At 40.0% G+C, this 13,385-nt stretch overlaps 1 protein-coding gene across 1 annotated transcript in view; it reads right to left on the bottom strand.

The window, feature by feature from the left end:
- The window catches only part of CERS5 (ceramide synthase 5), a gene marked incomplete at its 5' end in the record, with an annotated part of 28,486 nt that extends 15,102 nt beyond the window's left edge, over positions 1–13,384 (bottom strand). Inside the window, one exon of the mRNA XM_024736425.1 lies at positions 13,332–13,384. Coding sequence (XP_024592193.1) covers positions 13,332–13,384 — 53 coding nt within the window. The remainder of the gene's footprint in view (positions 1–13,331) is intronic.
- Position 13,385: the final 1 nt, after the last annotated feature.

Raw genomic sequence — 13,385 nt, 5'->3', positions numbered from 1 at the left:
TTTTTTCTCTTTTAGATTGGGGCTCTGGTTTACATTGTTGATTCACTGCTGTTGATTCTTTCATATTTTTATTTTTCCTAATAAATCTTTTATTTTTCTAATTTTATTTTATTCTTTATACTTTGTTATTGTTCTCTCCTTTTGGCTTGTCCCCCCACCCACCTTTTTTTTTTTCTTTTTTCTGTTGTGGTTTTATTTTACCTTGTTGCAGTTGTTTCAATTATAGTTTTATTTTTCCTAATATAATTTTTATCTTTCTAATTCTATTTTGTTTTTTCTCTTTCATATTGTGCTGCTCCTTTTTTCCTTTCTTTCCTTCTTTCTTCCTTTTTTTTTTGTTTTAACCGTGCCACAAAGCTTGCGGGATCTTGGTTCCCAGGCCGGAGGTCAGGCCCGAGCTCCTGTGGTGGGAGCTCCAAGTCCAAACTGCTGGACTAACAGAGAACCTCAGACCCCAGGGAATATCAGATGGAGTGAGGCCTCCCAGAGGTCCTCAACTCAGCACCAAGACCCATCTCTATCCAACTGCCTGCAAATTCCAGTACTGGACGTCTCAGGCCAAACAACCAGTAAGACAGGAATACAGCACCACCATCAAAAAAAAAAAGAAACGACAAAAAAAATGTTACAGACGAAGGAGCAAGGTAAAAACCTACAAGACCAAATAAATGAAGATGAAATGGGCAACCTACCTGAAAAAGAATTCAGAGTAATGATAGTAAAGATGATCCAAAATCTGGGAAACAGAATGGAAAAAATATAAGAAACATTCAACAAGGATCTAGAAGAATTAAAGAGCTAACAAACAACGGTGAACAACACAATAAATGAAATTAAAAATACTCTAGAAGGAATCAATAACCGAATAACTGAGGCAGAAGAACGGATAAGTGAGCTGGAAGATAAAATGGTGGAAATAACTGCCAGGGAGCAGAATAAAGAAAAAAGAATGAAAAGAATTGAGGACGGTCTCAGAGACCTCTGGGATAACACTACACACAACAACATTCGAATTATAGGGGTCCCAGAAGAAGAAGAGAAAAAGAAAGGATCAGAGAAAATATTTTAAGAGATTATAGTCAAAAACTTCCCTAACATGGAAAGGAAATAGTCAACCAAGTCCAGGAAGCACAGAGAATACCATACAGGTTAAATCCAAAGAGAAACATGCAGAGATAAAAAAAAAATAGTCTACAAACAATAAGTGCTGGAGAGGGTGCGGAGAAAAGGGAACCCTCTTGCACTGTTGGTGGGAATGTAAATTGATACAGCCACTATGTGGCCACTATGGAGAACAGTGTGGAGGTTCCTTAAACTACTAAAAGTAGAACTACCATATGACCCAGCAATGGGTCATACACCCTGAGAAAACCATAATTCAAAAAGAGTCATGTACCACAATGTTCACTGCTATTTACAATAGCCAGGACATGGAAGCAACCTAAGTGTCCATCGACAGATGAATGGACAAAGAAGATGGGGCATATATATACAATGGAATATTACTCAGCCATAAAAAGAGACGAAACTGAGTTATTTGTAGTGAGGTGGATGGACCTAGAGTCTGTCATACAGAATGAAATAAGTCAGAAAGAGAAAAACAAATACCGTATGCTAACATATATATATGGAATGTAAAATAATAATAATAATAATGGTTCTGATGAACCTATGGGCAGGACAGGAATAAAGACATGGACATAAGGAATGGACTTGAGGACACGGGCAAGGGGACGCTTAAGTTGGGACGAAGTGAGAGAGTAGCACTGACATATATACACTACCAAATGTAAAACAGATAGCTAGTGGGAAGTAGCTGCATAGCACAGGGAGATCAGCTCGGTGCTTTGCGACCACCTAGAGTGGTGGGATAAGGAGGGTGGGAAGGAGACGCAAGAGGGAGGGGATATAGGGATATACGTATGTATATAGCTGATTCACTTTGTTATACGGCAGAAACTAACACAACACTGTAAAGCTGTTATACTCCAATAAAGACGTTAAAAAATAAATAAGTTTTTAAAAGTTAAAAAAAAAAGGACACTCAGGCAGAGGGAACAGCATGTACTAAATCAAAGAGATAAGAAAGCGCTTAGAGAAGTATGCAATGTACAAATCGGGAATGGAGGTGGTGATAATGACAGGGGGAAAAACTATACAAGTAGTCAGGGGCCAGGTCACAGGTACCTTGCATGTTATGCTAAGCTTGAACTTTATCCTGTAGTTAATGGAGAGTCACTGTAAGGCTTTAGGCTATTGTAAAAAAAATCCATGCTATAAGTAATAAAGCACTGAACTAAGGCTATAGAAATGGAAAGGCAAGGTTAGATTCAATTGATGGTGAGAAACCGATAGAACTTGGTGACTGGATAGATGTAGGAGGCAAAAAAAAAGGAAAAATCAAGGGTGCCTTCTATGTTTCCGGATTGGGAAACTAAGTTGATTATAGAGCCTCAACCAAGTAGAGAATAAGATAAGAAAAGCAAATTTGGGAGTGAAAGATGAGTTGTGTGTATGCTGAATTTGAAGTATCCATGTAACATTGAAATGCAACAGTCTAGTAGGCAAATAAGCTTGGAAAAAGGGCTTAAGATACATACACACAGGCACAGACACAAAGATATGAGAAAGAAAAAAGAGGAAAAAAGAGAGTGAGAGGATGAGAATATAGGTGGTAGCTAAAATTGTGAGGGTGGATGTGACTACATAAGAAAGGAATCTAAACTAAAAAGAGAACCAAGGTCAGAATACTGGGAAACACCAACATAAAAGGTGAATTTAGGGGACAGGAATGTCAGAGGTGGAGTTGTATCAAATGAGGTAGAGATTAGGTAAGACAGGGATTTCAGTATCCAATGGATTTGGCAATTTGAAGACCGGTGGTAACCTTCACCAAAGAAATTCCAATAAAATGGAGACTCTAAAAGATAGTAATGAGTTATAGCAGCGAAAGATATAAAGAGGAGGAAGAAAGAAGTGGAAATAGCTAAGACTCTCAAGAATCTCCGCTGAGAAGGGAATGCCTTCACTTCCTGCATCAGAACCACTTTATCTAAAACTAATATCCCTGTGCTTTATATCCATTCTCTTCCTGATTAGAAATTTCATTCTATTTATTCCTATTTTTTTCTATTACCTTTGGCTTCATTCTCTACTTGTTTCTTCTCATCAGACGTTGAACATGCTCAAGTTTTCCCACCTTAAAACAGCGCTTCCTGTCCCTCACACCCTCTGGCTCTCACCCACCTCACAACTAAAGTTCTTGAAAAAGTTCTCTTCTCATGACTTCTCTTCTAACTCCCACTCATTCCTCAACCTTCCTCTCTCTCTCATCTGGCTTCTGTCCCTATACTTCACTGAAGCTGCTCTTTGCCAAAGTCGTCAATGATCTCCTTATTGTGAAATCAAATGGATGCTCTTCAGGCCTGCATCTTACCTGACCACTTAGTGCCATTTGACATTATTGAGCATGTTCTCCCCCTTGAAATGCTCTTTCCTGTTAGCTTCCTTTCTGTCACACTCTTCCTAGTTTTCTCCCTCTATCTTTCTGGCAGTAGAACTAGACTTCGTGGTGTGCACTGCTAGTTGGGTCACCTTGGACAAGTTACTTAACTTTCTCCTTGCTTCAGTTTTCTCATCTGTAAAATGAGGATAACCACAGTATCTACTTACTTCATAAAGTTACTGTGAAGATTCAATGTTTATTACTTAGAACAGTGCCTGGGATAAAGTATGTACTTATTAAATGCTAACTACTGATATTATCAAATACTCTATGGCTGTCATACCTCTTATCTTCTTTTGGGTTTCTTTTTCCTCTGCCTTTCCCTAAAACACAGTGTTTCCTCACGGTTCTATGCAGATTCTTACCTTACTCTACACTCTCAACCCTGGGTGATCTCATTCAATAACGGCAGAGGGTCTGTATGGTCCACAGACCCCACAGCATCCCTGAGATACTCTCTGGGGGCTCATAAAGCCAAAACTATTTTCGTAATGATATTAAGACATTTGCCTTTGTTATGGTGTTGATATTTACAATGATGATGCAAAAAAAGCAATGGTGGGTAAACTTATGGAAGCTGAGCACAAATCAGGGCAGCGGCACCAAACTGCAGTAGTAGTTATTGTATTCTTTCTTGCTATAGCCTCTTACTTAACAACAACAACAAAGCCAGTTTCACTAAAGAATGTCCTTGATGAAGCAATACAAATGATTAATTTTATTAAATGCCAACCCTTGAGTACATTTTTAAAAAGTATTCTGTGATAAAATGGGCAGTACACAGAAAGCACTTTTATTGCATACCAAAGGATACGGTGGTCTCAAAGAAATGCACTTGTTTGACTGATTGAGTTGTATGCTGAACTAAAATCACGTCTTACAAAGAACACCATTTTTACCCAAAAGAATGACTGACAGACAAACTACGGTTATTCAGGAACTGGGTATTTCAGAGACATTTTCTTAAAAATGAATGAAATAAGCCTGTCACTTCAAAAAACAAACAATCTTGCCATTGATAAAATTCAAGTTTTCAAGTGAAAATTAGAAGTTTAGAGACCATATATCTGCCTTTAAGCTTGACAACGTCCCAATACTTCAAGGTTTTTCTGATGAGATTGTTACCGTGAGATTACTATGATGTTTTAATACTGTATAATGAAATGTATTGACATTTAGGATATCTGTATAACTTAGTGAACCAGTATTTTTCAAGTGACCAATACATGATGTCCGTTCAAAGTGTAAGACACCAGTGGATTTTAACATGAATGGAAAGCTCATTGATATGGTTTCAGATTCTAACCAACCTTTAAGAAACTACTCATTGTGTTTTGGTGTAGTATCAAAGATAAAATACTTCCTCCTTCCAATAACATATCTGTGTAAAGCCAGCTTTTATTTATATACTTCAACCAAAACAACATATCAGAAGGGATTGAATGTAGAAGCCTGCGAGGAGAATCCAGCTATCTTCTACTAAGACATTAAAGAGATACGCAAAAATATAAAATCAATGTTTTTCTCTAAATATTTTTTTGTTTAGAAAATTATCTTTCAAAAATATGTTATTTATGTTAACATGTAATAGGCTTTTTTTTTTTTTAATTTATTTTTGGCTACTTGGGTCTTTGTTGCTGCGCACGGGCTTTCTCCAGTTGCAGTGAGTGGCGGCTACTCTTCCTTGCGGTGCGCGGGCTTCTCATTGCGGTGGCTTTTCTTGTTGTGGAGCACCGGCTCTAGGCACGTGGGCTTCAGTAGTTGTGGCGCACGGGCTTAGTTGCTCCGCAGCATGTGGGATCTTCCTGGACCAGGGATCAAACCCGTGTCTCCTGCATTGGCAGGCAGATTCTTAACCACTGCGCCACCAAGGAAGTCCTATTTTTGTTATTTTTAATGAAATAATAAATATATTTCTTAAATGTCTCGATTTCAATTTCAAATATGAAAAAATTGAGAGGTATATGTAACCTACATCTACAAAAACTCCTTGGGATCCTCAATAATTTTTAAGAGTAAAAAAAAGAAAAATGCTGAGAACAAAAGATTTAAGAATTACTAAGTTATACTATTTATTCATTTATGTGCTGTTGATTCCCAACCATATATTATTTTGTATATTCCCTATACATATGCATGCACATCAGTGTATTTTTTCTGAGCAAATTCTTAAGAGGACAGGATTTGCTATGTACAAGCAAATGTGTTATACACATTTGTTGTACACATATGTGCTTGTTGTGTACGAGGTACTACACTTCTCAAGGACACTCATACCACCAAATCCAACATTTCTTGCATGGTCAGTGTGCAAGTAATCTTTGCAGGTTTTTTTAAGGACTTTTTTTTTTAATTGGCCAATTTGCTCTTAAAACAAAGCAGAAACAAACTAAAAAGAAGAGAACCTTTATGCTATCCTAAGCCATGACAAGGCATACACTGTGGATTTATACCAGACTATCCTTCACTCCTTCTCCCATTTCCATCAAAGTTATCTTCACTTAGACCTATAAGAGGGCCTTAAAGAATTAAGATGACTAATAACTGTGCAATCTGATGAACCTACTTGGTACTGTGATGAGAAAGAAGGATCAGCATTCTGCTTACACCTTACCTTATTATGAGAGAAGTAAGTCGTGAGATAATAAGAATTACTTAGAGTATATAAGTATATCAAAATGCTTCACAGACACAAACTAATTTAAGACTAAGTTGTAGTTTTATTATATAGTAGCTAATGAATATTTTACTTGCTATAGAGCAGCAAGTAGCAGCAGTTCTCCAAGTAGGGCTGGAGAACAGCTGGAGGTCCCTAAGATTCTCGTTGTTAAAGAACTCCTCTAACTACCTACACACATTTCTTTCATTAAACATATTTATTTTTTAAATGGGTGAGTAATTATACTACTTAATGCATTTGCTTAAAGTAGGAACACAAATGCATGCATGTTGAATAAGAGGTGGATCAGAGAAAAAGGTTAACAAAAAGCTCTTTCTTAAGTTTTTACCATCCTTCATAATTCAAGAAACAAGTGTTTGTTAGTGGGACATTAAGTCTGTATTTCAGTTAATAACTGTTAAAAAGAACTGAATCCACCTCTTCCAAATTCCCATGACTTAACCTTGTGCATACATTCATTACACTCTATTTTAACCACTGGTTTTCTTGCTCTCTTCCTGAAGGTAGACACCATGACTTACTTTCTTACCCTCGGCACTTAGTTTGATATCTGGCATATACTAAGCTCCCAATAAATAATTGTTGAAAAATGAACAGATGAACAAATGGGTAAAAACTTAATTCTCAACTAAAAGGTAAAGCGTTTCAAGGAAATGTGGCCACCTGTCCTCCTGGGTCATCAGATAACCTACCAGCTACATGTAGGAGGTCAATGATTTCCGGAGAATCAGTAGAAATTCAAGTTAACTAACTTCAGTCTATAACTGGAGATTTCCCCAAGAAGTATTAAAACACAACCACAACAATCTGATTTAGTTTGAGACCCTTTGTGCCTATAATTGAGACTTCTTACAAATGCTGACACTACCCCAGAACTAAGGACTACAAGATATATACCCTTTTTAAGAAACTCCATAGTTTTGAGAAGAATACAATAGTTTGATTATTCTCATTGCCTTATCAGGGCTGTGTAGCACCTCATGTACAATGAACTACTTGACAAACTTATTTGTTTACACATCATTAACCACTTGACTGAGGAAATATATGCAGAAGAAAAAAACTCCAGAGCAATACTTGGCTAGAGGGCACTGTTAATCGACAGTTACTCAAAACAGACTATAACTAGTCATTTAAATCATTCAGAAAATGATTTACATTTTAAAAATCCCATTATTACTATAATTTTTTAGAAAGCCCCACTGTTTAAAACCTGGTCCAATATATTCAGGACTAATCACCTTCTGGTGCTTAAAAACAAGATCAGGGACTTCCCTGGTGGTCCAGTGGTAAAGAATCCGCCTTCCAATGCAGGGAACGCGGGTTTGATCCTGGTCGGGGAACTAAGATCCCACATGCTACGGGGCAACTAAGCCAGCGCGCCACAACTACTGAGCCTGCGTGCTTCAACTAGAGAGCTGGCATGCCACAAACTACAGAGCCCATGTGCTCTGGAGCCCACGCACCACAACGAGAGAGAGAAAACCCACACACTACAACTAGAGAGAAGCCCGTGCACCGCAATGAAAGATCCCACAGGCCGCAACTAAGACTGATGCAGCCAAAAATAAATAAATAAATAAATATTTTAAAAACACATAAATAAAAAATAAATCAAATGTGAATCTACGGGCTTCCCTGGTGGCGCAGTGGTTGAGAGTCTGCCTGCTAATGCAGGGGACACGGGTTCGAGCCCTGGTCTGGGAGGATCCCACATGCCACGGAGTAGCTAGGCCCATGAGCCACAACTACTGAGCCTGCGCATCTGGAGCCTGTGCTCCACAACAAAAGAGGCCGCAAGAGTGAGAGGCCCGCGCACCGCGATGAAGAGTGGCCCCCGCTTGCCACAACTAGAGAAAGCCCTCGCACAGAAAGGAAGACACAACACAGCAAAAATAAATAAATAGTTAAAAAAAAAATGTGAATCTACATTAAAATTCTCTTCTTGGTTATTAATACTTATTTGAATCACTATCATCAGCACTGCTCAATAGAAATAATGTGAGCCACATATATAATTTTAAATTTTCTGATAGGCACTTTAAAAAAAGTAAAAAAGAAACAAGTGAAATTAATTTTGATAATATACTTTGTTTAACCCGATATATCCAAAATATTATCATGTCAATATGTAATCAATGTTAAAAATTGAGATAGTTTACATTTTTTTCCCCTGCATTAAGTCTTGAAAATCGGGTGTGTATTTTACACTTAGAACACATCTCAGTGCTGACCAGTCACAGTTGAAATCCCCAAAAGCTAGTAGCTACTGTGCTAGCTAGTGGCTCCTATACTGGAAACCACAGTACTAGATAATTCAGAGAGAATTCTTCATATCTAGGAAGACTGCCTTTGCATCTAGGAAAACGAGTTTCAGATTTTTTTTTTTAGTTAGAAGTGACTATGGTTAACTCCTTTTGCAGCAACACCTCAATTAACTTCCCCAAAGATAAAGTAGGAGTGGATTCAACCACAAACAGCCCAAAACTCAGTGAATTCTTTAGAAAGCAGCTTTATCTGCCTAAAACTACCTCTGGTGAAGAAGCCAAAATAGGTACATCTCCCCCTCCCCACTCTATAAGGAAGGTACAGAGTTCACTTGATGCCTCCTCTTCTCCCCATTAATTTCTTCTTTACCCAGCTAGGAGACCCTAGTTTTCTGAATCAGGAAGGGGCTAAAGCAAAAATATCTGACGTTTCTTTTCTGTGACAAATATATTGTCTCCAGGGGTAAGCCAGGAACCTGACCTCAGTCACGACAGTACTCAGGGCTGTCTGCAGAGCATCAACACCCACTGCACAGAAAGGGCTAGGGAAATTTTTCCAGGAGAGAAGAGGGACACAGAAGGCTTCTGATCATCTGGAGCTTATTAAGAGGTGGGTTCTTAGATAAGGGCAGAGCCATGTGACCATCTTTTTCAATCTCACTCTGCTGGATCTGCAAACCTGACTTAATTATGTGATTTACAATTCAATAAGGCCCAACAGAATACCTTTAGGGCTGTAGTGGAATGGGCAATCTCCCTTACAACCTAGCCAGCAGCTATGTCCATTCCTCCCAACACCTCTCTCCAGTCTGGAGGACCTACTAATACTGGGTCACAATGTTGTGACATGACATGGACCTAGAAGGAAGGCAGCAGGTCTGTCAGGAAGAGGAAAAAGGTTCTTCTTCCTCCACTTGGCAGGAGTGGGGAAGAACAGGAAATTAAAAAAAAAAAAAAAAAAGGCAGCAAGCAGCAGAGTTAGCAAGGTTTACAAAAGGAAGATGAAATGAGTGGTTAAGAAATGTGCACAAAAAAGTGAGTCACTGCTCTTGTTTCTAGTTATAAGATAGGCCAGTAAGTGAGTCTGTTAGTCCCCTGTGCCAGAGAATGGTACTGAGAAAGTTCCTTAGACATGCCAGTGAGGTTGCCTTGGAAGTAACAGGAGAGAAGAGGGGACTGGAATAATGAATGAGCAGTAAGGAGAGCTCTAATCTATCTCCTGTATAATTCACAAAACAATTTTCTCCTGGCAACATAAAGCTCCTATTGCAATACCATATTCAAAATAAATGAGCCTATGTAGCTCTGATGATATCAATATTAAGTCTCAAGCTTACACTTGATCCCAAGGAATAAGTGCTCAGGGACTAGATATTAAATTTCAAACAATTTTATCTTTAAGATCCAATTTAAGTAAGACATGGCACACCTAGCTTGGACTATTCATTCCCTCAGGTCTCAATCATCAATGTGATATTAAAAGAAGTTTTAAAGAACAGGTGGAAGAGTTTCTTATTTCTCTTTTGATAGGGTATAGGGTAGCATGGGTGTGTGCATGGGGGGTGGGGAAAAAGAAAAAGAAACTGCAGAAGGGTGCACAACATGCAAATATTGTATGGTGAAATTTAACAGAAACAAGGGAATTATAGTTTTGTCTCTCTCAGTCAAGGCAAACATCTATTTCATGTTGAAGATCTAGATTCCAGTTACTCCTCTGGGCATCTGAGTAGACGAGGGTGGACCCTTCTCAAACATTCAATCAGAATTTACTGACCACATGCTACATCAAAGGTATTTTGCAAGGTGCAGGCCACCATAATGCAACCACTTAGCAGAGGCCCACAAAGGAAAAGCCTCTATTCTTGGGTAGGTAATAATCTCCTATCTGCAGTTCTTTAGCGAAATAGCTAGACACATTAATATATGGTCAGGTGGCTTTTCAAATCGTCCCTATCAGATGAGGCTACAGCTCTCCAGGGAATGTGGGAACTTAAAGAATAAAATGGGGACTTCCCTTGTGGCACAGTGGTTAAGAATCTGCCTGCCAATGCAGGGGACACGGGTTTGAGCCCCGGCCCAGGAAGCTCCCACATGCCACGGAGCAACTAAGCCCGTGCGCCGCAACTACTGAGCCTGCACCCTAGAGCCCTCTAGCCACAACTACTGAGCCCACGTGCCACAACTACCGAAGCCCGCACGCCTAGAGCCCGTGCTCCGCAACGAGAAGCCACTGCGTTGAGAAGTCCGTGCACCCCAACCAAGAGTAGCCCCCGCTCGCCGCAACTAGAGGAAGCCTGCACGCAACAAGGAAGACCGAACACAGCCATAAATAAATAAAATTATAAAATAATAATAATAAAATAAACAAATGCTTGGTGTGGTTGATAAGAAAGAGAAAGTAAGGATAAACTGTAAACTCTGTATTTTTTCTTTAGGATATTCTTAAAACAACACAGAGATAATTTATCAAAGGGTATAGTGTAAGACATTAATATATGCAGAACAATTTGAAGCAAAAAATGCAAATTTCAGGTCAAACACATTATATTAAATAACCAAGAATAAGATGTACATGGATTTCTTCTCCAAATCCTAGAATAGTAGGAACGGCAGGTTAAATCTTAAAAGGGGGTTTTAAGGAATATGAAAAGTGGCCACACCATACAGTGGAAAGAGAATGGGGCTGGGGAAAACACTCTGGATCTTGGTTCTACCTCCTCCCCCAGGTGAGTGTGCAGCCTCTGAAAAGCTGCAAAATGTTTCTAAGCCTTAGTTTACTATTTATATAAATGGAGGTTGGAGTTCTAGCTCTTACAGTTCATGATTATTATATGAATCACTTTTTAGAAACTAAGTAGTTAGGATTTGAGAAAGGAGAAAATGTAGGAAAGAGAATAAATGAACCAATATTTCTGATATCTTTTTCTATACTCTAAAATTAGTGACTTCTATTACCTTTATGGAAGTGCAGCACAGTAAGAGAACTGGTAATCCAGCTGTAATTTCTATTGCTAACTAAAGTCGTAGGTCTTAAAGAGAAACGAAGTAGCAAGACTGCTTCTAGGCTTAAACTTTCCTAAGGTCAAACATGACATGAACAAGGTACATGTCCTTACTAGCCAAGGAATATCATGCTAGAATGCTTTCACATCAGTATTCCCATCCATCCCTTCTCCCCTGACACTGGAGCACCACAGAAACATTCAGATAGAATTCCCACAGGTAAAAAGGATCCTTTCCAGTGGCTGTGCCAGGGGATATGTCCATCTTCACAGTCACCTGGGGGCACTCCTGGGAAATATGAAGATATATGCAAGCTTATATAAAATGAGTGTTTAGAAGCAACAAGCTAGTTCCTCTTACCACTAACTTGGGGAAATTTCCATATTAGTATATATTTATATGAAAAGCAGAAAATCTTTTCCTAAGACAATGAACTTTTTTTTCTCTCCTGAATTGTGTATTTTCCTTTTCAGTCATTATACTGTCTTTGTCTATTTTTTTTTTGCTCTCATATACAGATGCGAAGGTGGAGAGTACCTGGACCTAGGTTACTCCTAAGAGGGACAAGCGGTTTGTGCCTCCACCCCAAGAATACTTAATACAATGACTATACTTAAACTTCTGGCACAGCACTTTGACGACAATACATAAACACTGTTAAATAATGGATGAATGGTGGGAAACATATATATTTTGAAAGATTTTTGTGTCAGAAATAGTAGGCAAATCAAAGAAGTAATCCAAAACAGATAATATTAGATTTTCAGACAGTAACAAAGTAGTCTATCTGCAATATAGTCCCATCCTCGAAAGGGCATTCCTGCTCTATAGGCCAAAGGAACAAAAGATGTCAAAGTGCCATCCTCGTTACCTGAGACCTATGCAGAAAGAAGTCACCTTTCCCGGGGTATGAGTAGACTCGATCAAAATCACTCACAGCTATAAGTCCACATTGTAAAATCACCACAGCAAGTCCTCAATGGATATCTTTATCTTAGACAGCAGACAGGAGCCGCTCACTCAATGAAAAGTGAAAACACTTTTTGTCAAGAACACGTGGTCACTTAGAAGCTAGCTCAATACAGCTGTTGTCTCAATACAGCTGTTGTCTCACATGCCCTAAGGCTCTCCATCCTTTCAACATGACCACTCCTCCTTCCATTTCAGGCCTCCAAGGCCTGTTCGGCAACTAATTTGACACCTTTCCATACTGTGGAAGCCTCAGGCTCCACCACACCCTATCCCTACCAGATTTCTACTCTCCTACGGGCTCTGACAGAATTTTATTGAAACACACACACACGCGCGCGCGCGCGCGCGCGCGCGTCCATGCGGTGTGACGAACCAAGGCTTAGGGCCTAACTAATTCTGTGCCCCTCAACTATCTGGAACTAAAGTGCCCTCACAAATCTTATCTTCCCATGAACCCATTTCTTCGGCTTGGAACGTCTGGCTCTTGCGCCGACCCTTCAGTTTCCATGACCCCAACTAGTTCTGGTTCTGGCAGCCCTTTCTTGTTTCCCGCCTCGGATTCTCGGTCGCAGCTCGCAGTTTCTTGGTCTGCAGAATCCTTGGAGGTTGGGGAGAGGCCCATGAGACACCCACCCCGGGCTCTCAAATTGAATGGGTCCAGTGTCCCCTTCGACTCTCACTCTTTCAATGTCCAAGCCCCAAACTCGCTGTCTTTACCTAGGCTCCACGACCACCTAGGCCACCCTCGGAGCATCCCGCGCGCGGCCCAGGGCTCTCCCAGCCTCCTGCTTCCGGGCTTTCCCTGCAGCTCGTCTTCCGGTCCTCGACCTCCGCCTCTCCCCCCGGGCCGGTTTCACCAGCCCGCGCCCACAGCCCTTCGCGCCGCTCGCCCGCGGGCTCTCACCGCTCGAAGAGCAGCCTCACGGAGAACACGCCCGCCGCCAGCGGGAACACCGAG

This window comes from Neophocaena asiaeorientalis, unplaced genomic scaffold, assembly GCF_003031525.2.
Source record: "Neophocaena asiaeorientalis asiaeorientalis breed wild unplaced genomic scaffold, Neophocaena_asiaeorientalis_V1.1 scaffold134, whole genome shotgun sequence".
Classification (NCBI taxonomy): Eukaryota; Metazoa; Chordata; class Mammalia; order Artiodactyla; family Phocoenidae; genus Neophocaena; species Neophocaena asiaeorientalis.
This window is presented reverse-complemented; position numbering and strand designations above follow the sequence as displayed.